This window comes from Triturus cristatus, chromosome 6 (genome assembly GCF_964204655.1).
Source record: "Triturus cristatus chromosome 6, aTriCri1.1, whole genome shotgun sequence".
Lineage (NCBI taxonomy): Eukaryota > Metazoa > Chordata > Amphibia > Caudata > Salamandridae > Triturus > Triturus cristatus.
Genome location: NC_140589.1, coordinates 135960168 through 135988150, shown reverse-complemented (window position 1 = coordinate 135988150; position 27983 = coordinate 135960168). Strand labels below are relative to the sequence as shown.

The 27983-nt window shown below is 47.9% G+C and overlaps 1 protein-coding gene across 2 annotated transcripts; it reads right to left on the bottom strand.

Annotated features, from left to right (window-relative positions):
• LOC146816506 (endogenous retrovirus group PABLB member 1 Env polyprotein-like) lies at positions 1 to 27903 on the bottom strand. 2 transcript variants are annotated; one of them, XR_014962456.1, is made up of 4 exons: positions 27692 to 27848; positions 27557 to 27604; positions 13759 to 13854; positions 13597 to 13645 (listed from the first exon to the last, which is right to left on the bottom strand). XR_014962456.1 is itself a non-coding variant. In XM_085609124.1 (3 exons), the coding sequence occupies exon 3, from the start codon at positions 2353 to 2355 to the stop codon at positions 808 to 810; it is 1548 nt and encodes a 515-aa protein (XP_085465250.1). In that variant the 5' UTR covers positions 2356 to 3126; positions 27557 to 27604; positions 27692 to 27903; the 3' UTR covers positions 1 to 807. The 2 variants fall into 2 exon arrangements, 1 of the variants encoding a protein (XP_085465250.1); XM_085609124.1 differs by lacking the exons at positions 13597 to 13645; positions 13759 to 13854 and adding an exon at positions 1 to 3126 and having other exon boundaries at positions 27692 to 27903.
• Positions 27904 to 27983: the final 80 nt, after the last annotated feature.

The following is a 27983-nucleotide window of genomic DNA, read 5'->3' as shown; positions in this document are numbered from 1 at the left end:
GACGTCAGAGATCAGCGTTTATTACTGCAGGGATACAGAGGTCACAAGAAGTACACAACGTGTAGGTTCTCGGAGACTGCTTCAAATTCGTAGAAGTGGGTCGCTCCTTTTATACACGTTTTTGCCATAGCACAGTATGGCGAACAAAGGTTACAACTCGGTTCCCACAATAAACTTCAAAAGGGTCGCATTCATGTTTCAGGAGGCCGGAACATAATTACAACAGTCCTGCCAGTTCCCAACTGTAAAAACATATTCCCTCCGCCATAAAAGCATTAAGGAAGGACAAAAAACAGAATGCGGGGAAAGAACGAGGATGCACAACAGGTTAGAAAAGAGTGTTAGGGGCAATATAGGAAACTCGATAGAGGGGTCAAAGACCTCGTGTCTAATGTATGCGTGACTGAAACAATAGACCGGAGCGGCAAGATGGGCCTTGAGCGGGGCCATCTGCCTCACTCGTGTCATTTCCCTCATCGTAAAAGTCACCTCAAAGAAACACGTGTCCTTCGTACTAGCTTGAAAGTTCCAGGGTCACGAAGCGGACAAAAAGCCCGTTCGCTGGCTACCTGAGGGCAAGAAACAAAATGGACGCTGTATCTAAAATGGAACCCGAGGGTTCGGATGAACGAACCCAAAAATGAGATGAACCATACGTGGCTGCATAGCGAAACTTCGTACACCCACTATACTCGTCATTTGCGGTTCATAGATACCAAACTCATCCATATTCGTCACCACTCAGAAAGTGCCGTCCCGTCTCACACGGAACCTCAGACGCTCCTTTTGCCCTCATGTAGGCAAGCACTAGTCAAGATCGGAATCTATATCAATATTCATCAGATCGTTCAGCTGCTGCTGGAACATCATTCTATTCATCAATGTCTCCTTGGTAACAGATGGCCGCCTTATACACGTCGCAGCGCATAGGCCACATAAGGCAGGACCACACTGTACACAAAGACAACACGTAAACAGAAACGCTACAACAGCCCCTACGATCATCAGAATCTTCCAACCCCAGGTTGACATCAGGCCCCAAAACCATCCTAGGAGCGTCCAATTACCTTCGTCCACGTGTATGGACTCGGAAATCTTGTGCAACTTCGAGATGGCTTGATAAACAGTTGGAGCATTGTCAGGAATAAAAATGCAACAACTCGAATGGATAATTTTACACACACCCCCTCTATCTGCAAGAACAACGTCTAGAACCATACGGTTCTGCAACGTCATGAGTCTATCCGCCTGTAGTTCAGCTGTTAGATTACCAAGGGCATTTGCAGTAATATTAGCAGTCGATTCTACCACACGGGTCAACTGTCGCAGGTTCCTACTATTAACCATAGGTCCCCAAAACGGCAAGAAACCCTTAAAGAAGTCTCCTGCTTCTTGACCAGCAGTATCCTCTTTGCTAATGACGCCTCTCACAACTCTAGTTTTGTGGTAGTCCGAAGCAACTGTGAAGGTCGGAGGTAAAAGATTCGCAATATAACAGGTACCCGAAAAATCGCGGGGTAACCATGTATATGCGCGTTCATAACACACAAAATAGGTGCCCTTAGCAGTCAGAAAAACAGGGGAGGAGAGCGTCGGTAGGACATACGTTTCAGTGCAGGCACTGTTCCCAAGTTGTGCTCTCGGATTTCGACCCAAACCCTGCAGGCAGAAATTTCCAAGGTGCGGTACAATCCATATTGGGGACGAGCTCTTAAGCTGTCTATCACCCACTGATGTACTATACTCAGTCTCACTCAGATCCTTATAAGCCTGCACTTCTTCATCTGGAATGAGTGATGCATCGAAAACATCTCTGTCCAGATCTGCTATGGCTATCGCCAAAGGCTTGTGGTACGGTCCAGGACCAAAGTTGACAGACCGTGGCTCTCGACTGGGGTAGGAATCTAGTGCACTACGGAACATAGTTTGGAATGCTCGAGCTGAACCCTGGGAGCTGTATGGAAGGACCAGATACGGAATACCCCTATCCATGGTGTGTGGCATTAACCCACATACCCAACAATTGGTAGTATTCACCACCAACTGATGCTGATGTAGGAGTTGAACAAAGGAATTATTCATAAATTCCGCACGTCTAACCTGCTCATGTTGAGGCAAAGGATGAAAGGAATGTGGGGAGACAGTGGTGAGGGAACTTAGGTTAAGAGAAGAGGTAGGTGAAACAGAAGGCAAGAACAACGATACTCCGAAATACACTCCACCCACCAATAACATAGATACAGTTAGGAACAATAGAAACACCTGAAACAGAAAACATTTTGTTCGTACAACCCTCCATAACTCTGATCTCTGTGCCAACACCCTTTCTTCTTCCACCAGCTTAGAGAATGCCATCCTCTACAAACCGTCCGTGACGTACTTGACGCACTTCGTTCTGAGTAGCGATTATCAATCCCCAGGAGTTCCCAGGAATCGACAAAAGTAACCAACCTAACGTCAGAAACCTGCTAAACAGAAAGAAGTACCCGCACGGCCCTACGGTAACCCGGATGGCGAGGTTTCCTTGAAACGTTCAGATTTATTACAAGTCTCTTAGCAGTGGAAAGCACAAAAACTCAGAAAGAAAGGATGTAATTGTTCATAATATTCGTAACGTTAAAAACCACTATACTGTTAATTTTTATTAGTCCTTGAAGTCCTTGAACGAAGAAAGTATCGACTTCTTCCAGGTCGAGTTTGCTCTACGAACAATTGTTCAGCTGGCGCAACAGTGTTCAATGAAGTGGATGACGAGTCGGACCTTGGGTTCTCTGCTACTAATGACTCCACCTGTGGATCCGGCAAAGACGAATCCTCTTCCACAAGTTGAGCGTCGCTAAATGGCACAAAACGCGGAGGAGTCTCAGTTTCTCCGGCCGAAATCCCGGTTCTCACCCAACCGTCGGTTGGTAAGGGGATCGGTACCTTCTTTGTGTGACTGGCATGGACCCAATTTTTCCGGCCCTCCAGTCGAACCGCTGTCCTCGTCGTCAACAAGACTAGGTGGGGTCTGACGAATCTGGGCTCCAAGTTACGCTTCCGACCGAAGTTTCGGGTAACCACCCAATCTCCTGGCCGGAGCTGGTGTCCAGGACCCTCTGTCTGCGCTGGTAGAGCTTCAAAGACCTGTTGATGAATTAATCATAGTTTAGTGGTCAAATCATACAAGTAATCAATCAACATTGGATATTCAAGACTATCAAAAGCCCTAGGTCTCGGGACTCCCCAAATATTTGCAGGGCGACCGAACACAATCTCATATGGGCTGAGCCCTACTCGAGAGTGTACGGTCGCTCTGGTCGATAGGAGAGCCAGAGGCAAGGCATCAGGCCATGACAGACCAGTCGTAGCTTGAATCTTAGCGAGTTTCAGCTTCAGGGTACCATTGTACCCTTCGACCAAACCCGCTGCCTGAGGATGGTTGGCACTGTGGAATTTCTGTCGTATCCCAAGGCCTTTACACACACTCTGCATTACACTTCCCACAAACTCACTTCCATTATCCGACCACACAATCCGCGGCATTCCATACCTAGGAAAATACTCCTTCAGCAGGATTTTTGCTGTGGACAGGGCAGTATTATCCTTAAGAGGATAGGCCTCAATCCATCTGGAGAACGCGCAAACCACAACTAAAACATACTTCAGGTTATTGCATCTCTCCATATGGATAAAGTCCAACTGGATAACCTCAAAGGGACAGGCAGGAGGAGCGAAATGACCAGGTGGAGTGGGGGTACCTCTTCCGGGATTGTGCATCAAGCACACCATACAATTTTTAACCACTCTTTCGGCACACTTAGCAATACCATCATTCCTCCATACAGGAGACAAGAACTTGCATATTCCTTTCGCACTAATATGTGACAACCCATGGGCCATCGTCACAACAGCTAATACATACGCATCCGGTAACATCCACCTCTGATATTCCGTCAGGTCAACCCAACATCCATGCGTATCCAATTTCCCTGTACTTTCTTTCCACTTAGTCTTTTCAGCTTCAGTAGCTTCGTTCTGAATTTCTTTCACACTTTCAACAGTATTCTCACACATACCAGTCTCCGTCGGCCACCTTACTGAACTCGTGACATACATTCGAGTCGCAAGATTCTTAGCCGTGTCCTTAGCAATCTCATCCGCAAATGCATTACCACGACCAACATCATCCGTCACTTTCCGATGTGCACTACATTTGACGATCGCCACTTGTTTAGGCAACGTAAGTGCATCCAAAAGATCATTCACGAGATGGCCGTGCTGGATCTTTGTACCATGCGATGTCATAAATCCTCTTTCTCTCCACAATCTTCCAAAGTTATGCGCAACACCAAATGCATACTGACTGTCGGTAAACACATTCACTCGCTTTCCCTTCGACAGAACACACGCTCTTGTCAATGCAATTAATTCTGCTGCCTGTGCTGAATTCTGGTTCAATCTCGCGGTTTCCACAATCGTGCTCAACGTCACCACAGCATACGCAGTCGTCACATCGCCATTCGGCAATTTGAAGCAAGAGCCATCCACATATAAAGTACCATCAGGATCTGACAAGGGGGTGTTTTTCAGGTCCACACGACCTTTTGTTTCTTCCTCAGTCCGTAAATAACAATCATGGGGCAGGACATCATCTGATTCCATATTAATCGGCAACAATGTCGCCGGATTCAGTACATTACAACGCTTAATCTGTATATGACTTGCCAAAAGGGTCAGCTCGTACCCGGACAACCTTGCACTCGTCAGATGTTGAGTCTTTGTCCGATTCAAGAGCGTATCAACTGCATGTGGAACCATTACTATGAGCATATTGTCCATGACCAGACCTGCGGACTGCCGAATAGACGCCGCAGCTGCCGCTGTCGCTCTCAAGCAACTTGGCAACGCTCTAGCCACCGGGTCTAAGGTCGAGGAAAAATATGCACACGGACGCTGCTTATCACCAAATTGTTGCGTTAGAACACTCAACGCACAACCGTCCCTCTCATGGACGTATAATGTGAAAGGCTTGCTGTAATCAGGAGTACCTAACACAGGAGCCGAACACAGCGCATCACGTAGTTCAGAAAAACTTTTCTGGCATTCCTCCGTCCAAGGCAAAGGAGTTGAAACGTCCTTGCACGTGAGAGCTACCAATGGCTTCGCTAACAGTGAAAAGTTCGGGATCCACTGTCTGCAGTATGACGTGATACCTAAAAAGGCACGCACATCTCTCTGAGTTGCTGGCACAGGCATTCGAGCAATTGCTGCAATTCGTTCAGGGGTCAACCTTCTTCCCGCCTTTGACAATAAGTGACCGAGATAGGTAACTTCTTGACAACAATATTGTAGTTTAGAAGGTGACACTTTATGATGTAAAGCACAGAGATGCTGTAACAAAGACACTGTAGCGGCTCTACAGAGCTGCTCAGTGTCAGCAGCAACCAACAGATCATCAACGTACTGAATCAAGGCTGCACCAGCCGGTAACACAAATGCATCAAGCTGACTTTTAAGAGCTTGGCTGTAGATTGATGGACTCTCACAGTAGCCCTGTGGAGCGCGTTTGAATCTGAAGCTACGACCACCTAATGAGAAACCAAACAAGTCTCTGCTTTCCTCAGCAATCGGAATGCTAAAGAACGCATTCTTCAGATCGATCACCGAGAACCATGATGCAGTGGCTGGAATCAGAGTCAGTAAAGCCGTAATGTCTGGCACCACAGGAAACTGTGGAACAACGACTTTATTTACCTCCCGTAAGTCGATAACTAGACGATACACGGGAGGCTTGGAGGGATCCGTTCGTTTCAGAATCGGCAACACGGGACTATTGCACACATTGCCTCGTGTCTCCTCAATAACATCTTTGCCGATCAGATCATAAATGATCGCTAACAGTGCCCTTTCACCATCGAGGGAAATACGATACTGAGGTATACGTGGCAAACGCGCACCAACTTTTAGTTGGACAACATAAGGTGGTATATCCAACAGGCCCACGTCATTGGGACCTGTCGCCCACAAGGAGTCTGGGAGAGATCTCAATTCCGATGGGAACTTATCCATCGATAAATACATAGGGGAAATCACGCTCTTACCCAACGTAAGCTCCACACCCGTAGGAGAACAGTACAAAGTCGCATGTAACCTTTTCAACAAATCTAAACCCAAAAGATTCTCACCACAACCAGTAGTCAAAATCAAAGGAGCTTCCAGCTCATGAGACCCAATTGTAAGGGGCAAAGGGCTAGAAACTGGATTGCTAACGGGGGCGCCAGAAAATCCAACGGAAACATTCGTTAAGCCAGACAAAGGCGCGCCAGGGAGTTTTTTGAATGCATGATGGAACTTTTTGCTGCACCAGTGTCCAACAGAAAAGGCTCAACGACGCCCATAGTGGCTACTGCAACATAAGGCCCTCTCTGATCTACCGGAACTGATACTTCTCCATTCCTTTGTCTATGGCTGTCCTAGTAGATACCATCCGCATCAACATCACATTCAACATAACAGTCATCCACATGATACTGTGCAGACCGACTGGACGATTGTTCGCGCCGATCGAAACAATTTTGCGAATCCGAAGACGTCGCAAAGCGTTCGGCCTGATTCTGGGTAACTCCGCGACCTCTACCACGAGAGACCTGTTGAGGACCGCTACGTCCTCCCCGAGCCGATACGCCATTGGTCCTATCACGGAGAACCGGACAATCAAACTTCAGATGGCCTTCCCCACGACAATACGCGCACTGATTGTATCCCAGCACAAAACGAGGTGCGGGCGAAGCATTGCGCGGCTGTGGTCTAGAGAACTGTGATTGCGATCTGTTTGGCTGCTGTGTATCACTGAAATTCGAACGCGGTGGATAGGCTTGCTGCAACAAAACCTTAGTTTTGAGATCCTTAGTTTTCTTTTCTGCACGCTCACTTTCCTCTTTTTCTCTATTTTCGTAATATTGGGCCGTAGCCAATATTTGGGCAGTGGTAGAGACAGCCCACGCACTCTCAGAATTCTTCAACTTGTTGCCAAGGTCGGGTGACAAATTTGATACAAATTTATCAACGAACAACCGCTGACCACCCTCGGAACCCATGTCCTGACCACTATGATCAATGAACGCTTCCTCAAATCTTGTAAAGAAATCAGAAACACTTTCATCCCTCTTTTGCCTGCACGCTGATAATTTGTCCCAGTTGACGCGCATCGCTGGCATAAGTGTTTTCATGAGGGTAATTATCCTCTGGGGCAAAGCCACAATAATCTGTTCGGGTTTAGCCCCACCAACCTGCCGGGCATCTGCCGCTGTAAGGGCGGCCCAGTCACCGCCTAACTCGGCTACGTGATTCTCGTGCCGAATTTTCGCCCAAATCGGCTGAGGCACCACATTGCCGAACAACATATCAATATCGGCTAGGTTCATAACAGTAGCATCCACCAATTGGGACAGCTCCTTATAGTAACCCGCAGGATTCTTACGGGGATCAGGTAAGGATTGCTTTACTTGTAACACTTCCGATCGTTTCCAAGGGAGGTGTATCCACACTCTCTGGAAATGGCCTGGGACAGGAGGGATAGCAGCCTGATCACCTGGCATCCATACCGGGGGAACTTCCCGTATAGGATATTGACCAGGTTGTACCATCCATTCCGCGGTCGCGTCCTTAAACAGCGCACGTGGTTGCACTGTACATCGAAAGGATAACAAGCGTTCCAGAGCCTCTCGAACTTTGTCACCTACAATTACACCCGTGGCAAACCGAAGCTGTAGCTCGGAAACCTCAGGTGGTATATCATCCACTATATCATCGTCCCACTCCTCTTTCAATGACTTACACAATTCTTCGAACACGAATCGCTGCGTGGGCACATTAAACTGAGAAAACGTTTCGAACACTACACGTGGGGTGTATTTAACAGGGTTACGAATCCATCTACGTGCCGTTTTCACCAACGATTCACGTTCCCTACCATCAGGAAGCTGGCTGCGTCTTTGAGCAACGTCTGAAAGAGTTGAACCAAGTATCGGCCCAAAGAGCGGAGACTAAAGAGAAGCAACAGCAGTCATGAGACGACTACGAACAGAAGGAGAAGAGGAAGAAGATACAGGCGTAGCAGCCATAGGGGTGGAAACAGTAGAAGTAGACGCAGCAGCAGGAGTAGCGGGAACGACAGGCTGAGGAGGGACTTGGAAAGGCGCAGTAGGGAGAGAAGCCGGGACAAGAGGATGTACGATCTGTGGCCCCAGGGGATTCGGGAGTACGGGAGGAACGGCGGGCTGACCAGCAGCCGCCAAAACCGCGGGTTGAGGAAGAGGTGGACGAACGGGACCCATAACATCAGGAGCATAGGGAGGTGGCGATTTCATCAGATAAGACAAAAGCGAATCTTCCACCGATTCTTCTCCTGTCTTATCGATCGTAGAAGGTAGCGCCGGATAACATTTGTCCACTGCCATATAATGAAGCCGAGCACTAACTTCCTGCTCTTTCTCATCTTTGTCTAACTGATATTGTTCAGCATTTCGCATCACCGTAATAACACCTTCTCGCTTATTTTTCTTATTCTGTTTGATTTCTTTCTGTTTGGCCTCTTTCCGCCATAACCGGAAGGAATCAAACATGGCCGGCCTAGCTTTCCTTTTAAATAATTTAGCTTCCAAGTTATCTAAAATAGCAGTCTCGAAACTACCATGAGGTGGCCAACTAAGGACGCCATCCTTTTTAGTGTAACGAACCCAATATTCATTATATACGATAGGACCCACGCCATGGCGACTATAGAGCTCATAAAGCGGAGTTCCAGCCGGAGGTAAAGGACATGAATCCTCCAGCCGGGAATCCATGCTGCAACATTTGAGAAACCCAAACAAAGTACTACGGCCAGGCATCGTGCACACTAACCAAGTATACAAACTTCAAGGGCTATCGAATTACGATGTCCTCGCAAAGATGCAAGACCCTCGGTTTTTGGCAATTGCAATCGTCAAATAAAACCCAACAACTAAGAACCACGAATGCTATGGAACCATGCAAACAACAAAGCAACACTGGGAGCGACCCACAAATACTTAACTGAGAGAACAATGGCGTCACCAGGAAGGCCCGTCAATCGTCTCGCCGTACAAAGGACTACGCCAGGCGCCAAAACAGGTCGACAGTCAGGGCATCGGTCCGTCGCAGCCGTCAGGAGGCGGGGATCTTCGCGGGAAAAGACGTCGGGCCACTTGTTTCGACAACTGGATCGATGAAGCGGGGTGCACCTTCCCTCGGAGATTTCACACGAAGTTCCTCACGATCGTCGGGCTTTGGACCGGTACCGTTGATGTCGCCCCACGTTGGGCGCCAACTGAAGGACTGGGTTATTCTTAAGACCCAGCGGTGCCAGGGAACAACACCTGAAACCTTCGTGGGTTACCTGTTCTGGCGTACCAAACACAGAGACACGGGACACTTCCAGCGACGTCAGAGATCAGCGTTTATTACTGCAGGGATACAGAGGTCACAAGAAGTACACAACGTGTAGGTTCTCGGAGACTGCTTCAAATTCGTAGAAGTGGGTCGCTCCTTTTATACACGTTTTTGCCATAGCACAGTATGGCGAACAAAGGTTACAACTCGGTTCCCACAATAAACTTCAAAAGGGTCGCATTCATGTTTCAGGAGGCCGGAACATAATTACAACAGTCCTGCCAGTTCCCAACTGTAAAAACATATTCCCTCCGCCATAAAAGCATTAAGGAAGGACAAAAAACAGAATGCGGGGAAAGAACGAGGATGCACAACAGGTTAGAAAAGAGTGTTAGGGGCAATAAAGGAAACTCGATAGAGGGGTCAAAGACCTCGTGTCTAATGTATGCGTGACTGAAACAATAGACCGGAGCGGCAAGATGGGCCTTGAGCGGGGCCATCTGCCTCACTCGTGTCATTTCCCTCATCGTAAAAGTCACCTCAAAGAAACACGTGTCCTTCGTACTAGCTTGAAAGTTCCAGGGTCACGAAGCGGACAAAAAGCCCGTTCGCTGGCTACCTGAGGGCAAGAAACAAAATGGACGCTGTATCTAAAATGGAACCCGAGGGTTCGGATGAACGAACCCAAAAATGAGATGAACCATACGTGGCTGCATAGCGAAACTTCGTACACCCACTATACTCGTCATTTGCGGTTCATAGATACCAAACTCATCCATATTCGTCACCACTCAGAAAGTGCCGTCCCGTCTCACACGGAACCTCAGTATCAATGGGCCGTTCTGTATTCGCTGTTCGTGCGAGATCGAGAAACCTCTTTCCGCCCAGGGGCGCCCCAAATTATGGGCCACCCCAAAGGCACACTGGCTGTCGGTGTAGATATTAACAGCCAGTCCCTCACTCAACTCACAAGCCCTAAGGAGGGCAACCAACTCTGCAGCTTGGGCCGAATTGGTGTGGGATACGGGATGTCTGAACTACAGTGTGTACGTTGTGATTGCATAAGCTGCAGTGGTAGTGCCATCTGGCAATTTGAAACACAAGTCTTCCACCTATAGTTCCCCTTGGGGGTCAGATAAGGGAACATCAGTCAGGTCTACCAGTCCTTTCATTTTTTTCTCAGTCCGAAACAAACAGTCATGGATATCATTGTCCTTTTCTTCCAAAGGGAGGGGTAGTAACATGGATGGGGTCAGAGTAGCGCATCTTTTGATGGTAATGTGCTGAGCAAACAAGGTCAATTCATTGCCAGTCAAACGCTCACTAGTAAGGTGCTGCTTCTTTGTCTTATTCAATAACGTATCCACAGCATGAGGTACCATTACTGTGAGATCAGTATCATTGACAAGCCCTTCCGATTGTCTGATAGAAACGGCCACCACAGCGGCAGCTCTCAGACAGCTCGGGAGTGCTCTGGCTGACATTATCAAGCATAGCAGGGAAATAGGCGCAGGGTCTCTGCTTACCACTGAAACCCTGTGTTAGGACAGAAAGCGCGCAACCGTCCGCCTCATGCACGTACAGCGCAACAGGCTTCTGGCAATCAGGGGTACCAAGCACAGGAGCAGAGAAAAGCGCAACCTTCAATTGTTCAAAAGCTTGCTGGCATGCAGATGTCCAAGGCAGGGTTTCATGCACATCCTTGGTGGTCAGGTAAAGAAGGGGTTTTGTTAGTAGGGAGTAGTTAGGGATCCAATGCCGACAATACGATGTTATCCTAATAAACCTCGTGTTGGGTCTTAAGAAGAGGCATATTAGTAAGAGCAGCTATGCGCTCAGGTGTTAGCCTGCGACCCTCCTTCGACAATAGGTGACCTAAATAGGTGACCTCCATTCGACAATATTGAAATTTGGAAGGTGACACCTTGTGCCTGTGTTGTGCCAAAAACAATGGTCCTGAGCAGACACTAAATTTTACATAAAATTAAATATAGACCACAATGGGTTACTATACACATCCGATGTCCAGCCGGACAGGGGATTTTTATTTTTCAGATACTAAAGGATATGGTCAAGGATAATGAAAACACTACATTTATCGTGGGGCACAATCCTGCACCCCACAGCATGGGGAACGTGCGGGGGGAAAAAAGGAATAACAATGCAGACAGTTTAGGACAAACAACAGTTACAGGCAAAGACTGAGAGCCGTTGCAACTTGCAGGCATAAATGAAGTTGTAGCAAGTTTGACAAAATAGAGACCACAACGAGTAAGCACAATGGATATTTGTGGCACTATTTTTAAAAAGTATTTTTAAAAATAGTGCCTGTAACTGTTGTTTGTCCTAAACTGTCTGCATTGTTATTCCTTTTTCCCCCCCGCACGTTCCCCATGCTGTAGGGTGCAGGATTGTGCCCCACGATAAATGTAGTGTTTTCATTATCCTTGACCATATCCTTTAGTATCTGAAAAATAAAAATCCCCTGTCCGGCTGGACATCGGATGTGTATAGTAACCCATTTTGGTCTATATTTAATTTTATGTAAAATTTAGTGTCTGCTCAGGACCATTGCTTTCTACATATATAATTGATACCCGTGGTCCTTAGCCATTTTTCGGGTTCCTTTGTTTGTATAAAATATGTGTTGTGCCAAATGCAACAATAATTTAACTGTGACTTAATTGCAACCATCCTCATCATCCTAAGCCCTGAGGAGGTCATCAACGTACTGCAGTAGCTCATTACCGGGGGAAGCTCCAAAGAATCCAATTGAGCTTTCAAGGCTTGGCTATAGATACTGGAACTTTCAGTATAGCCTTGTGGAGCACGGCAGAATTTAAAGCTCCGATCGGCTTTTGCAATTCCAAACAGATATCTGCTATCCATATGGATTGGTATACTGAAGAAAGCATTCTTTAGATCAATTACAGAAAATATTTTGCTGATGGGGGGAATCCTTGTCAGGATCGTGGTAATGTCTGGGACCACAGGGGACTGAGGAACCACTATTTTATTCACAAAGCAGTAAACATCAGGGTGGGCATCAGAAGAGTCCAAGGGCGCCTTTTTAAGAATAGCAAGAATAGGACTATTACACACATTCGCCACAGTCTCTTCAACCATGCCAGACTTAATCAAATCCTGTATTATCTGCAATAGTGTCTTTTCACCTGCTTGGGATATCTTGTGCTGGGGAATACATGGCAATCTAGCAGTGTCTTTGATCTGTATTGATACTGGCGGGATCTTAAAGAACTGAATGCAGAGAGCACTGTTCACTTGGAACTAACCGGTCAAATCTTTTGAATCATTCAATGCAACATAAACCAATATAATCAATAAAAACACTTCCTGTTGTGTGTCATAAGCAAATTATTATTCATTGATGCATCATATGAAGCACATCATCTGTTGTGTATAACAGGGAAACAGAAACATCCAAGATACTGTTATATTTTTACAGTCCGACTACAATTGTATACATGAAATTACAATCTTTGCAATGACAAGTAATTATAATCTTAATACGAAGCCCAATGCATTTTGGGACTCTGCGGTCCCTCGGGCGTCTTCTGTAATCAAAACGAATCTCAAATTAAACATACATAATGATGCACCATAATTATGCGTATAGGGAATCCTATATCCCGACAAGTGAACAACTTGATTCATGATTTTGACCAAACCCATGTCAATAATTGAACAAAAGGGTGTAGCAGTGGCACGAGAGATAAACAAATGAAGAAGTAGGGAAAAAGAAACCAAAAGGAAATGAGACAAATTCCTCTGATGAAAGTCCTGCATGGAATTGTGAATGCAAGGAGAACTGTGGAGAGATGTCAAAAGAAGGATATGTAGCCTGCGTATATATCACCATGAGTGTGAAAAGAAGTGAAGGGGACATAAGGAACAACGGTAAAGCGTACCTGTATTAAAGATCAAATCTGGGTCCTGTGGAAGTAAGGATGCTGTTTTTTTAATCAAAAAGAGCAATGATAATATGCTACCTTGGAATACTAGATATAATACAAGTGATCATACCTCAAAAATGTCAACGCAACACTCGATGCGTGAATGATGATGTAACTACGAAGAAACCTCATTTTTCCTAAAGGAATAAGAACAATTATAGCCAGTGAACACAATATCATAGGGCGAGACAAATTGATGCGTATAGAAATGAGGTGAATGCTGCACTCACTCGAAGCCAGTACAACGGTTCCGGGTTTGAACGCTGCTCGATCTCCAACTAGAAATGAAGGACATTGGAAGCATGAGCTTGGATGCAGAGCGTGCCGGAATTTTTTTTACCGCGTGAAGGAAAAAATACGGGAACCTTACTCAAGTAAATACAAGTCTTACCATAACGGCGAAGAGTAGAGGGTATCATGTTCGTGGCAGCTGTGTGAACTAGTCCGAGAAAGCGTTCAGCGTAAATACATGCGGGATCGTCGAGACCTGAAAAACGTGAAAAAAACACCTAAACAAAAGTTGCGTCGTAGTAAGGCTGAAAAAAATACTAAAAGAAAGACTTACACGAATCAAGTTGTACATATAAAAAAACCAAGCCAATGTGGATTGGGATCATAAAAATGGATAACCAAGTTGACACAAGTAGTCAATATAAAAAATAATACCGGGTTGTTAAAGCATGTTAAGATGGACAGGCGGAGAATACTAAGACTATGGGTGTGGAGGATACGTGAAAAAATTTACCAATAAACCACTAAAAGGTGATGACCTGGGATGGACCACTTGATGGTATGTGAATGGTTGGTTTAAAGGGGGATGCAGGTACGCCTACAAGAAGTTGGCAAGTACATGATGCCAGTAATAAATCTTAAGGCTTATAAATATAGTATCAAAAAGCTCGAATAAGAATCGAACACAGCGCAATCAATAAAGAAAGGACATGATGCCTAGAGTGTGAAAGAAAAGAGTGTCAGGAAAAAAGTTGTGTTAGGGCTCTGATTGTAAGTCAACATTTACAACATTTGAATTCAATGAGTACATGATATAACCAGTGTGATTTATAAAAAGCAGCTCATTGCTATTCTGTCATTTAACCCTTTTGGGACTAAAGTTTCCAGAAAATGTATCCAAAATACCTCGCGTTGTAGTAATCTCTTACTCATTTCAACGCCCTCGAGCTGTTCCACTACTTCAACAATTTGTGCCCTTAACTGGGCAATTGTGTGTTTTGCTTCTTGCCAATGAACCGCTACACTTAAAATTTTGTTACCAGTACGAATGGTACTTTTGTGTTCTGTTAATCTGAGTTTAAATTTCTGCTCAGTTTTACCTACATAGGCCTTCCCACATGGGCATTTCAGACAATAAATAAAATTTGTCGTGTTACAATCTGAAGTGTGTCTTAGTTGAATGTTTTTGCCTGAAACAGGATGTGTGAGTGTGTCTCCTACTATTATAATATTGCAATGAATGCAATTGAAACATTTGGCTGTACCCTTATAGTTCTTAGTTACTGGGCGTTTTCAGAAGATGACAACAATTCCTGTAGATGTTTCCCTCTTGTATAGAAAAATGTAGGTTTGGTATTAAAAATGCCCTTAAAGTCGGGTTCATTCTGAAGAAGTTCCCATCTATTGTTAAGGATCCTCTTGATTTGATTGGAACTTGTAGAGTATTTGGACCCAAATGTCGGTGTGTCTTTATTTGTGTGGGTGAACTTTTCTAACAGAGTCGTCCGCTCTTTACTACATATCTTGATCAAACTTTTCTGCAAGATGTCCTCTAGGTAACCCCTTTATTCAAATCCCTGTTTATACTCATTGATCTAAACTGTCGCTGTATTTGGTTCAGAACAAATCCATTTAATTTGAAGAAATTGAGAAAACTGTAAATTAGAAATCAAACTCTTAGGATGGAAACTGGTGTAATGAAGCGTGCTGTTCCTGTCTGTTGGTTTAGTATAGATCTCAGTTTTTAATCCAGTACCAGTTAAATCTTTAGTCACTAAAACATCCAAGAAGTTGATCTGTTGTTTATTAATAGTTTGCGTGAATTGGATTCTGGGATTCCTGGTATTCAGTTGTTGTATCTGATGTTTCAGATCTTTATCAGGTCGAGTCCAGATCAAAAAAATGTCGTCAATGTATACGCAATATTGTGCAATGCCCATTGTACAGTTGTTGTCATTTAAAATGAAGTCATGTTCAAATTTTGCCATGACGATATTGGTGTACGCCGGCGCTCCAGGAAAGCCCATTCATGTTCCAGTTAATTGGGCATAGAAATCCCCTTGCCACTTGAAATAGCTGTTGTGTAGACAAAAGAATAGGAGTTTCAACAAGAACACCTTGTCTGTCTCTACTTCTTGCATTTTCAATAAAGCGCATTCCGTGGCTTCCAGACCTTCAGAATGTGCTATGGATGTATATAAAGCAGTGACATCAATCGTACATAATGTCCAGTGAGCTTAAATATAATGTTGTATTTTTTGGAGTCCATGCAGAAAATCGGTTGTGTCTCTAGTATATGTAACCAGGCCTGGACAAATTTTTGCAGGTAAGGATCTAAATACCTCCCTAGTGGATCAAAGATAGAACTGCAACCGGAGACAATTGGTCGAAATGGAGGAATGGTTGGATTTTTATGTATTTTGGGGATCATGTAGATCCTAGGTCTCTGTGGATTATCGGTAAAAAGGAATGATTTGAGTTGAGCGTCTATATATCCCATTTCTTCTGCCTCATCTAGGATGTGTTGTAGAATGCTTTGCAATTTGATAGTGGGATCACTGTCGAGTGCCAAATACGTTGTAACATCCAGAACATGTTCATTAACTTTTTGGACGTAGTATGGTGGAGAGGTGTGGCTCACTGGTTAGAGGTGGCAGATCCGTAAGCAGAGAATCGGCCAGGGACCAGGGTTCAATTCCCAACGCGGCAGGGTCGTGGACCAGGGTCAAAATGGACTCGATAATTCTCACCTCCGTACCTACTCTAACCAGGAACACACTCGGCAACTCTGGGCATTAAGCTTGCCTCATCTCTACAACGGCCCCCCACAGACGCTGGGGATGCCTGGTTTCACCATGGAGATACCCAGAAAGGGACTGTTAGAAATGGGATTTCTGGTTGGCTAGGGCTTGCGCCAAAGCCAGACAGAAACCACCACTCTAGTCAGGGCTGGGGAGTTACACGCCAAAGATAACCCCTGCTCACCCCCTTGGTAGCTTGGCACGAGCAGACAGGCTTATCCCCTTGGTAGCTTGGCACGAGCAGACAGGCTTATCCCTGAGGCGATGTGTAAAGCGTTTGCGCGCGCACCCAGCAACAACACCCAAGGCCCACCACAAAGGAAACTCCACACAAGGTATTCTATAAAAATAACCTTTGTATTATACACAACACATTAGATAAAAACACACACTTTACAATGTGCCAACAGGCACGGGCAGAATTTACAAGGGATTATATATACAGGGGACAGGGCCACATGGACCACTGTCAGGAATTAGCACTTTGTAGAAATAACACTTAGAATATAGGAATAATATTTTAGAACATAGCACATACAATCACTGTAGCACTAAAAATAGAACATATAGCACACAGCCAGTAACTACTGGTATTGGGCAATTACACCCTACGCAATCCTAATACACCTTAGGTACACATCACGCAGGGGGGGACCATGAACACATCAGCCTAACCTACACCGGGAAAACCCTCTCCTACGCATAGGCACCACTAGACTGAGACATCGCCTAAATACATTGCGCAGGCGCAAAAATACACAAGGAATAATGATCAGGTACCCTAGGGGAGGGCACAACACAAGAAGACCTGTCCCCAGGCCAACCTGGCCTCTCAGGGGCAAGGACGCCCTATGTCCAGCAGAGTCAGGGCGCACTTGCGCAGGCTGCGCAAGCCAGGAACACAAAGCACAACCTAAACGTGGCAGTTGCCCACTAAGTGCTGGGCAACTGGAGAAATGCGTGGGCACCACTGTGCCTTCTCAAAACCAAATACAGCAGGGGGGGTTGGAGCCTCTTTGGGACTCTAAATAAATGAAATGCCCCCTGAGCCTCGCTGGGCTCAACAAATGAAATGCCCCCTGAGCCTCGCTGGGCGCAACAAGGATTAGGCCAATCGTTGGAGCCTTGCAGGCCTTTTAAACAAATGGGGGCGTGTTGGAGCCTCGTGGGCTCTTCCCAGAATGTGGGCCCGACGCTGGAGCGTACTCGCGCTCGGAATCAAATAATGCGGGGCGTTGGAGCCCCACGAGCGTTCTAAAATGATATGCCCCCACGATGGAGCCTCACGGGCTCTAGAATGAAGGTGCCTCGGGGGAGTCCTTCTAGAATAAACAAGAATAATGCCCCCAGAGCCTCGCAGGCTCTAATCAATGAATGCCCCCAACGATGGAGCCTCTCTGGGCTCTAGGCGAAGCGGAATAATGGCCCCAAGTAACGTTGGAGCGGCCCGCTGCCTTCCGGGGCCGCTCTGCTGATCAACAAAATGCCCCCGTCCTGTTGGAGCGCACTTGCGCTCTGGGACCATCAACACGGTCCCTTCGGAGCCTCACAGGCTCGAGCAGCACTGACCTCAACTACCGGGATCCTGGCAGAGGCGGCGCTGGCGTCTCGGAAGGCGGCGGGGCTCTCCTCTTCCTCCTGAGAGCCCCGCTCGGGCAGCCAGGACCTCGGGGACTCTTCGCTTCCCGGGCGAGGGCACCGGGGCGCAGAGTCGGCTCCTGCCTGCTCCGGGGTCAACAAAACCGTCGCGAGTCCTCGGAGGGAGGCGGGGTAGGCTCCCGCCCTCCTACTTCCTGCTGTCCCGGAGTCCCGCCCCACGCCTGCCTGACTTCCTTCGAGCCCGGCCGCGGCGGTGACTTCTCTCGGCAATAGGAGGGGTAGGCTCCCTCGCGATATGAAATGTACGGCGGGGTGGGCACCCGCCGTGAAATTAAGACCAATAAGCGGGGTGGGCACCCGCCAACAACCACGGCAATGTCCCTGGCAGGGTGGGCACCTGCCAGGGGACTTCGGAATCTGTACAGACGGGGAAAACGCCGGGTGGGCACCGGCTTTCAGAAATAAAGCGCTCTGAGCGCTAAAAAGCGCTTCCAGGCGCTTGAGGGGCACAAATAAAGCGCTCCCAGCGCTTAGGCAAATCCAAACGCTGTGGGGGAAAGAAAAGTGCTTCCAGGCGCTTAGGGATGCAAATAAAGCGCTCCCAGCGCTTTAGGAAGGATAACAACAAAGTCCAGCAAAGTTCTCCCCTGCACACAGCAAGGCAGGGGTGGGGGGCAAGGCTGGACCCAGAGCCAGCTCACTGGGCCTCCAGGCAGGGAGGGAGTCCAAGTGGCGGTCCTCTGGTCCAGCGGCAGCAGCAGCAGCCCCCCTCAGGTAAGATCCCGGCAGAGAACAGTTTCTGTGGGGACACAGCCCCATTTTTATACAGGCAAACCCTTTGTTCTGGGTTCAGGGTGAGGGGGAAAACCAGTCGCAGCTGGTTGGGGAGCACCCTTGATGTGCTCAGCCCCTCACTCTATTCACTGGCAGGGCTAGGGTCGTCAGTCGCACCACAGGGGGCGGGGCCAGCATTGTGTTTGGAAAACCCTGTCCTATTCAGGACCCAGGTGGACTCCTCCCACCCATCTAGCTGATGATCTCCCCATTCACCACTGGGTGACTCATCCTGACACTGGGGAATCCCTAGCCCGTCACATGACACGACCAGCCAATCACGCGACAGACACACTGCACACAGAAGTGCCCACTTCTAGAAGTGGCACTTCCACACTAGGTACATACACGCCGCACACATCATCGCGCAGCATTCACTCCCACGAGTCCGCACATACCAAACTCGGGCCTGCACACCCCACGCATCAGGAACTACTAGGGACACATACATTCCCCATGCATTCCTATGGGAGGGCAGGCCTATCTCACCTCATGCACTCAGAGCACGCACGCACTTTACCCTGGGACACAGGGAAAGTGCGCAGAAACCAACCAATCACCACACCAAGTCACCAGTAAAAATCAAAAAAGTTCAGGGGTGAACCTGCCAGAAGGGCCAAGTCCAACACAACCCCCTTCCAGCCAAAACGCAGGGCAGCCCAATCACCACCGTGATGGACTTCCCTGCTTGGGGCGATAGAACACGGACGCGGGCCCGCAACTGCAGGGACACCCTCCGGTTCTACGCCACGGCGAACCCATGGAATTCTTTCTAACACCACTGTCTGGACCAACTGGGCTACCCCACTGGTACTCCCAAGCTGTCCGCGGCCAAGACCAGGCCCTAGGCCACCCAGGTGCCACTGGTCTTTGCCTAACCACAGAGTGGGGGGTAGTAACCCCTGGCACATAGCGGCCATTCTCCACTCTTCCTCTCTGAAAGACAGGACTAGACTGCCACTGGTTCTCCAGCCTAGGGTCTACACCCTCAGGCGGACCAGGAGTCTCAGGGAAGGCTCTCCTCCCCCTACCTCTTCTCCTAGGGTTCCTCCTCCTCTGGCGAGGGGTACACCTAGAACGCCATTCCAACCCAGGGTTTAACCCCTCAGGTTGTACCGGGGGCAGAGGTGGGCTCTCCCACCCTCTGCACCCCCTTCCAGAACCCTGCTCCCTACCAACTGGGGCGGTACCTCTGGAAGAAGAACTGGTCGGGACGCTGATTACAGACGTCCCACCCTTCAGGTCAGGCTGATCCCGAACCTGGCCTTCCAACCTCCGGCCTAGAACCTTTGGTGGAATAATTGCCTGGCACTCCAGGACTTCTGGGGATCTCCACTCCATCCCCCTGAGGCTATCAAATGACACGTATGTCGAGCGACTGTCTGTCTGGCGCTGATCTCCCGTCCCCTGTCCACCTGACAGTGCGCGGAGATCCCCCAGAACAGAAGTGGTGTCACCCTGGTCACTACACGGGATCCTAGCCCAACTGGGAAGTCCCTGACCCACTGGCTCTTCCACTGGGGAACTCATCCCCCAATCACTCACGCTGGACTCCTGTACCCTCCCTACCGGAGCTGTACTGCCAGCCTCTAGAACTACAGGAGCCCTGGTTACAGGTGCCCCAGGTCCTCCACTCACTAAGAGATCTTCCTCAAGTGGACTAACAGGACAGCCTAGGTCCCCAACTTGGTGTTCCCTCATGAAACCATCCAAGTCCTGAGGCAGGGTTTCGGGCGTCTGGGGACCCTCGGTCACCCCCTCACTCCTGCTCCACTGAGCCAGGCAGTGAGCCCCTACACCCTCCTCGCTATCCTGGGACCTAGCTGGGCTACACTGAGCCTCCTCCACCACGCTGGGCTGGAGGATCTCTGACCCACTATTGTTGGAATCACTCACTAATGACACTAGAGAACCTCTGGCCCTTTCCCAGCGGTCTGCTTCCTCTGCAAGTTCAAATGGACAAAAAGAGTTATACCTCAACAGGTGTTGGCGCAACCCTGGAGAACAACTACTGAGCATCTGCTCTTTGATAATCATATTTAGTACTCCATCCAAATCCTGCTCCGGGTTAAACACCAACCAGTCCACCAGTGCATCATGACATTCCTCCACAGCCTCCTCCCAAGACTGGTGAGACAGCTTCTTACTGCCCCTGAACTTCAACCTACATTCCTCCTCTCGGGAACAAGGTACCACACTCGGGGGACTGGGACTCTCTGTACTGCACTTTATATCGCTGCCCCCCCTGGACTCCACCCTCACTGGGGAATCCAGAAAACTACCACTATACTCAGGGGACAAGGAAAGGGATGAGGCGCTATCTCCTACGCTGGACCCAGCAAGGGACTCCCTACCTACGGGGTCCTCACTCTCTACTGGAGTCCAGGTACTGTCATCTTCTTCTAAATCTTCAGGGCTCCCCACGGACCCACCACCCTCCAGGTGTGAGGCCCGGGCCCTTTCTTCCTCACTGCGCTCACGTTCCCATTCATCTGCTTGCCATCCAATCATGTAGTTCCTCAATTCGTACACAGTGTCTGACTCGCTCACCCCTATGTTTCTCTCTCTACAGAACCTTTCCAACTCCTGCATACCGTAATAAACTAGATCACTGAGATCAAAAGCAGGCTCCATTCTGGCAGACGTTCTAGAGAAAAGATCACACAGGGAACCTAGGGGTCTGAGCTTAACAGGAGTACACACTTCACAAAAAGACTCAGCAAGCTCTCTAACCCAGAGAACTCACAATCACTTGCCTAGTGCCACACACCATTCATCCACACACAACCCTCCCTTCGGACTGGTAAGGCAGTTTCTACCACCCCTGATTCCTCAACCTGACCACCACGTGACACAGGTACCAACTCTGGGCGCAGGGCGGGGGACAAATGTACAGGACACTATTACGCTGCCACCACTGGATCCCACCCTCTGGTGAATCCAGAAACACAATGCACTAAGGGGGATGATCTACCCTCCCGAGCTAGGAACACCTAACTCACAGTGCACAAAAACACATTTCCAAAGAAATGACAATTAAAAACAATTTTAAAACAATAATCCCTATACCATGTGATTTATCTAAATGCAGAGTTTTGTAGTGCGGCCAGTTGCCGCTGCGGTACAGCGCAAACGCAAGTCCAAATCCCACCGCTGATCACCAATGTTAGAAATGGGATTTCTGGTTGGCTAGGGCTTGCGCCAAAGCCAGACAGAAACCACCACTCTAGTCAGGGCTGGGGAGTTACACGCCAAAGATAACCCCTGCTCACCCCCTTGGTAGCTTGGCACGAGCAGACAGGCTTATCCCCTTGGTAGCTTGGCACGAGCAGACAGGCTTATCCCTGAGGCGATGTGTAAAGCGTTTGCGCGCGCACCCAGCAACAACACCCAAGGCCCACCACAAAGGAAACTCCACACAAGGTATTCTATAAAAATAACCTTTGTATTATACACAACACATTAGATAAAAACACACACTTTACAATGTGCCAACAGGCACGGGCAGAATTTACAAGGGATTATATATACAGGGGACAGGGCCACATGGACCACTGTCAGGAATTAGCACTTTGTAGAAATAACACTTAGAATATAGGAATAATATTTTAGAACATAGCACATACAATCACTGTAGCACTAAAAATAGAACATATAGCACACAGCCAGTAACTACTGGTATTGGGCAATTACACCCTACGCAATCCTAATACACCTTAGGTACACATCACGCAGGGGGGGACCATGAACACATCAGCCTAACCTACACCGGGAAAACCCTCTCCTACGCATAGGCACCACTAGACTGAGACATCGCCTAAATACATTGCGCAGGCGCAAAAATACACAAGGAATAATGATCAGGTACCCTAGGGGAGGGCACAACACAAGAAGACCTGTCCCCAGGCCAACCTGGCCTCTCAGGGGCAAGGACGCCCTATGTCCAGCAGAGTCAGGGCGCACTTGCGCAGGCTGCGCAAGCCAGGAACACAAAGCACAACCTAAACGTGGCAGTTGCCCACTAAGTGCTGGGCAACTGGAGAAATGCGTGGGCACCACTGTGCCTTCTCAAAACCAAATACAGCAGGGGGGGTTGGAGCCTCTTTGGGACTCTAAATAAATGAAATGCCCCCTGAGCCTCGCTGGGCTCAACAAATGAAATGCCCCCTGAGCCTCGCTGGGCGCAACAAGGATTAGGCCAATCGTTGGAGCCTTGCAGGCCTTTTAAACAAATGGGGGCGTGTTGGAGCCTCGTGGGCTCTTCCCAGAATGTGGGCCCGACGCTGGAGCGTACTCGCGCTCGGAATCAAATAATGCGGGGCGTTGGAGCCCCACGAGCGTTCTAAAATGATATGCCCCCACGATGGAGCCTCACGGGCTCTAGAATGAAGGTGCCTCGGGGGAGTCCTTCTAGAATAAACAAGAATAATGCCCCCAGAGCCTCGCAGGCTCTAATCAATGAATGCCCCCAACGATGGAGCCTCTCTGGGCTCTAGGCGAAGCGGAATAATGGCCCCAAGTAACGTTGGAGCGGCCCGCTGCCTTCCGGGGCCGCTCTGCTGATCAACAAAATGCCCCCGTCCTGTTGGAGCGCACTTGCGCTCTGGGACCATCAACACGGTCCCTTCGGAGCCTCACAGGCTCGAGCAGCACTGACCTCAACTACCGGGATCCTGGCAGAGGCGGCGCTGGCGTCTCGGAAGGCGGCGGGGCTCTCCTCTTCCTCCTGAGAGCCCCGCTCGGGCAGCCAGGACCTCGGGGACTCTTCGCTTCCCGGGCGAGGGCACCGGGGCGCAGAGTCGGCTCCTGCCTGCTCCGGGGTCAACAAAACCGTCGCGAGTCCTCGGAGGGAGGCGGGGTAGGCTCCCGCCCTCCTACTTCCTGCTGTCCCGGAGTCCCGCCCCACGCCTGCCTGACTTCCTTCGAGCCCGGCCGCGGCGGTGACTTCTCTCGGCAATAGGAGGGGTAGGCTCCCTCGCGATATGAAATGTACGGCGGGGTGGGCACCCGCCGTGAAATTAAGACCAATAAGCGGGGTGGGCACCCGCCAACAACCACGGCAATGTCCCTGGCAGGGTGGGCACCTGCCAGGGGACTTCGGAATCTGTACAGACGGGGAAAACGCCGGGTGGGCACCGGCTTTCAGAAATAAAGCGCTCTGAGCGCTAAAAAGCGCTTCCAGGCGCTTGAGGGGCACAAATAAAGCGCTCCCAGCGCTAAGGCAAATCCAAACGCTGTGGGGGAAAGAAAAGTGCTTCCAGGCGCTTAGGGATGCAAATAAAGCGCTCCCAGCGCTTTAGGAAGGATAACAACAAAGTCCAGCAAAGTTCTCCCCTGCACACAGCAAGGCAGGGGTGGGGGGCAAGGCTGGACCCAGAGCCAGCTCACTGGGCCTCCAGGCAGGGAGGGAGTCCAAGTGGCGGTCCTCTGGTCCAGCGGCAGCAGCAGCAGCCCCCCTCAGGTAAGATCCCGGCAGAGAACAGTTTCTGTGGGGACACAGCCCCATTTTTATACAGGCAAACCCTTTGTTCTGGGTTCAGGGTGAGGGGGAAAACCAGTCGCAGCTGGTTGGGGAGCACCCTTGATGTGCTCAGCCCCTCACTCTATTCACTGGCAGGGCTAGGGTCGTCAGTCGCACCACAGGGGGCGGGGCCAGCATTGTGTTTGGAAAACCCTGTCCTATTCAGGACCCAGGTGGACTCCTCCCACCCATCTAGCTGATGATCTCCCCATTCACCACTGGGTGACTCATCCTGACACTGGGGAATCCCTAGCCCGTCACATGACACGACCAGCCAATCACGCGACAGACACACTGCACACAGAAGTGCCCACTTCTAGAAGTGGCACTTCCACACTAGGTACATACACGCCGCACACATCATCGCGCAGCATTCACTCCCACGAGTCCGCACATACCAAACTCGGGCCTGCACACCCCACGCATCAGGAACTACTAGGGACACATACATTCCCCATGCATTCCTATGGGAGGGCAGGCCTATCTCACCTCATGCACTCAGAGCACGCACGCACTTTACCCTGGGACACAGGGAAAGTGCGCAGAAACCAACCAATCACCACACCAAGTCACCAGTAAAAATCAAAAAAGTTCAGGGGTGAACCTGCCAGAAGGGCCAAGTCCAACAGGGACCATCTCACAGGGATAGCCAGGATGGGTTCCCCAGCGGTCTATAGCGCTGGGACACTTCCGAGTAGCTGTGCACTGTATAAATGAAAATAACATAACATGTGGTATCCATGACAACTAGTGCTCCTCCTTTGTCAGCTGGTTCCAAGATTAATGTGGAGTTGTTAGCTATTGATCGGATAGTCCTTTTGTAAAATTCAGTGAAGTTTGTGTTCTTCAACGTTTTGTAATTTAATTTGGATAAATCATGTCTTACTGTGTTTTCAAAAGTATCTAGTATTTTGTGGGAAACCGGTGCGTGGTACTTGCTTTTGGGTTTGAACAAAGTTGCAGCATCTTCCTGAGGATCACTTGTTCCTTCCATCACATTTGCAAAATAGTGTCTGAGACATAATTTACGCATGAATTTGTAGAGAGCTACCGCCATATCAAGTCTTGTGGTAGTTGAAGTGGGCACAAATGACATGCCTTTGTTAAGTACTTTCATTTGTTGTTGTGACAACGAAACCAATGATATATTGATGTTTAGACTATGCTCTTGCCACTGCGTAGCATTTTTTCTGCCTTGTCCTCACCTGATTTTGCGGTGGACTCTGGTATTTTTGTGGAGCTCGATAATGGAGGGTGCCCCTGATCCGGGGCCTGTGATAAAAAAGACTTTGTAGAAAGTGTGGGTATTTGAGAATCCCCTGTCATAATTGGTGTTGTAGATGGGCCCATGCTTGTCAAAGCTGACTTGGCTACCGGTGGTCTATTAAGAGCAGTATTCTGATCTGTTGCCATACTCTCTTCAGACGAAGTGGTTTTTGTTTTCTCATTAAAACGCCTTTGTGCATATATTTCAGCCCAAGTGTAAATCTCTTTTAGTTTGTAGTCGATGGTATCCCTACGGTTGTTCAATTCTTGCCTTCTTGCAACTCCTTGCTGTAGCAATCAAGCTTTTGATCAAGGTCTTCCAAGTTGTTATTTTCATTCTTCTTTCCAACTCTTTTTTCAGATTAAATATGTCTTCATCCAGTTTGTGTATTGTTTTGGAAAGTTCTTCAATTATTAGTAGAATTAAATCCAAGGAACATTTGTTCAGAATAGAAAATTATTTATCAATATTTGCTGGATTTAAGTGGAACCTAAATAGCATAGGTCTAAAAGATAACTGCAAACCCCGTAATATTCTTTTAGCTCTATGACATTGCACAAAAGTAGGTGCATGCAGACTCTGGTTAAGTTGTTGTCGAGTCAGGTATTCTAATTGTTTCAATTGTTGGTTAATGGACCCTCCATGAGAGTCAGATAGTTTCACCTCTTATATCAACGCATAAATGTCCGTTGCTTGTTCATTAGTATAGGCTAGAGTATTTGCCCAATTATCAGTAATGTTTGTTATGGAATCAAATGACATTTTTTATTGATGTTCGTCAACTGTGTAAACTTTTTTAGTGTGAGGGGTACAGGAGCACACCTAAGTTAAACGTTCGTTTTTAACTTTTAATAAATATACTAAATCTTTTTATTAAGGGTGCATCATTGCTGCAGCGTGTTGACGACACATGCGGAACATTAACTACAAATCTTACAGGTTAAGATCCGTAATGCAGTGAGCACTGTTCACTTGGAACTAACCGTTTGAATTTTTTGAATCATTCAATGCAGCATAAACCAATATAATCAATAAAAACACTTCCTGTTGTGTGTCATAAGCAAATTATTATTCATTGATAAATCATATGAAGTACATCATCTCTTGTGATGCATTGCACATATAACAGGGAAACAGAAACATCCAAGATAGTGCTATATTTTTACAGTCCGAATATAATTGTATTCATGAAATTACAATCTTTGCGATGACAAGCAATTATAATCTTAATACAAAGCCCAATACGAAGCCCGATGCATTTCGGGACTCTGTGGTCCCTTCATCAGGGGAGTCTTCTGTAATCAAAACAAATCTCAAACTAAACATACATAATGATGCACCATAATTATGCATATAGAGAATCCTATATCCAACAAGTGAACAACTTGCTCACAAATTGATTCATGATGTTGACCGAGCCTGTGTCAATAATTGAACAAAAGGGTGTAGCAGTGGCACAAGAGATAAACAAAGTGAAGAAGTAGGGAAAAAGAAACCAAAAGGAAATGAGACAAATTCCCGTGATGAAAGTCCTGCATGGAATTGTGAAGGCAAGGAGAACTGTGGAGAGATGTCAAAAGAAGGATATGTAGCCTGCATATACATCACCACAAGTGTGAAAAAAAGTGAAGGGGTACATAAGGAACAACGGTAAAATGACCTGTATTAAAGATCAAATCTGGGTCCTGTGGAAGTAAGGATACTGGTTTTCTAAACAAAAGGAGCAGTGTCGATATGCTTCCGTGGAATACTAGATATCGTACAAGTGAGCATACCTCAAAAGATGTCAACGCAACACTCGATGCGTGAACGATGATGTAACTACGAAGTAACCTCGTTTTCCCTAAAGGAATATGAACGATTATAGCCAGTGAACACAATATCATGGGACGAGACAGATTGATGCGTATTGAAATGAGGTGAATACTGCACTCACCCGAAGCCAGTAGAAAGGTTCCGGGTTTGAACGCTGCTCAATCTCCACCTAGAAATAAAGGACATTAGAAGCATGAGCTTGGATGCACAGCGTGACGGAAAAAATGTTAACGCGTGAAGGAAATACAAGTCTTACCGTAACGGCGAAGAGTGGAGGGTATCACGTTCGTGGCAGCTGTGTGAACTGGTCCGAGAAAGCGTTCAGCGTAAATACTTTCGGGAACATAGAGACGTGAACAACGTGAAAAAAAGACCTAAACAAACAACAAACATGTTGGTCATACCGAGGTGCCGTGGTCGGAGGTTTAGAGAGACGCTGCCACACACAGCGCATCGCGGATGTATCTCTATTACCGCGTTAATACAGACATAAGGACACAACACTAATAAATGTGTGTCGGATTGACAGATATATTGAGGACGGAAAT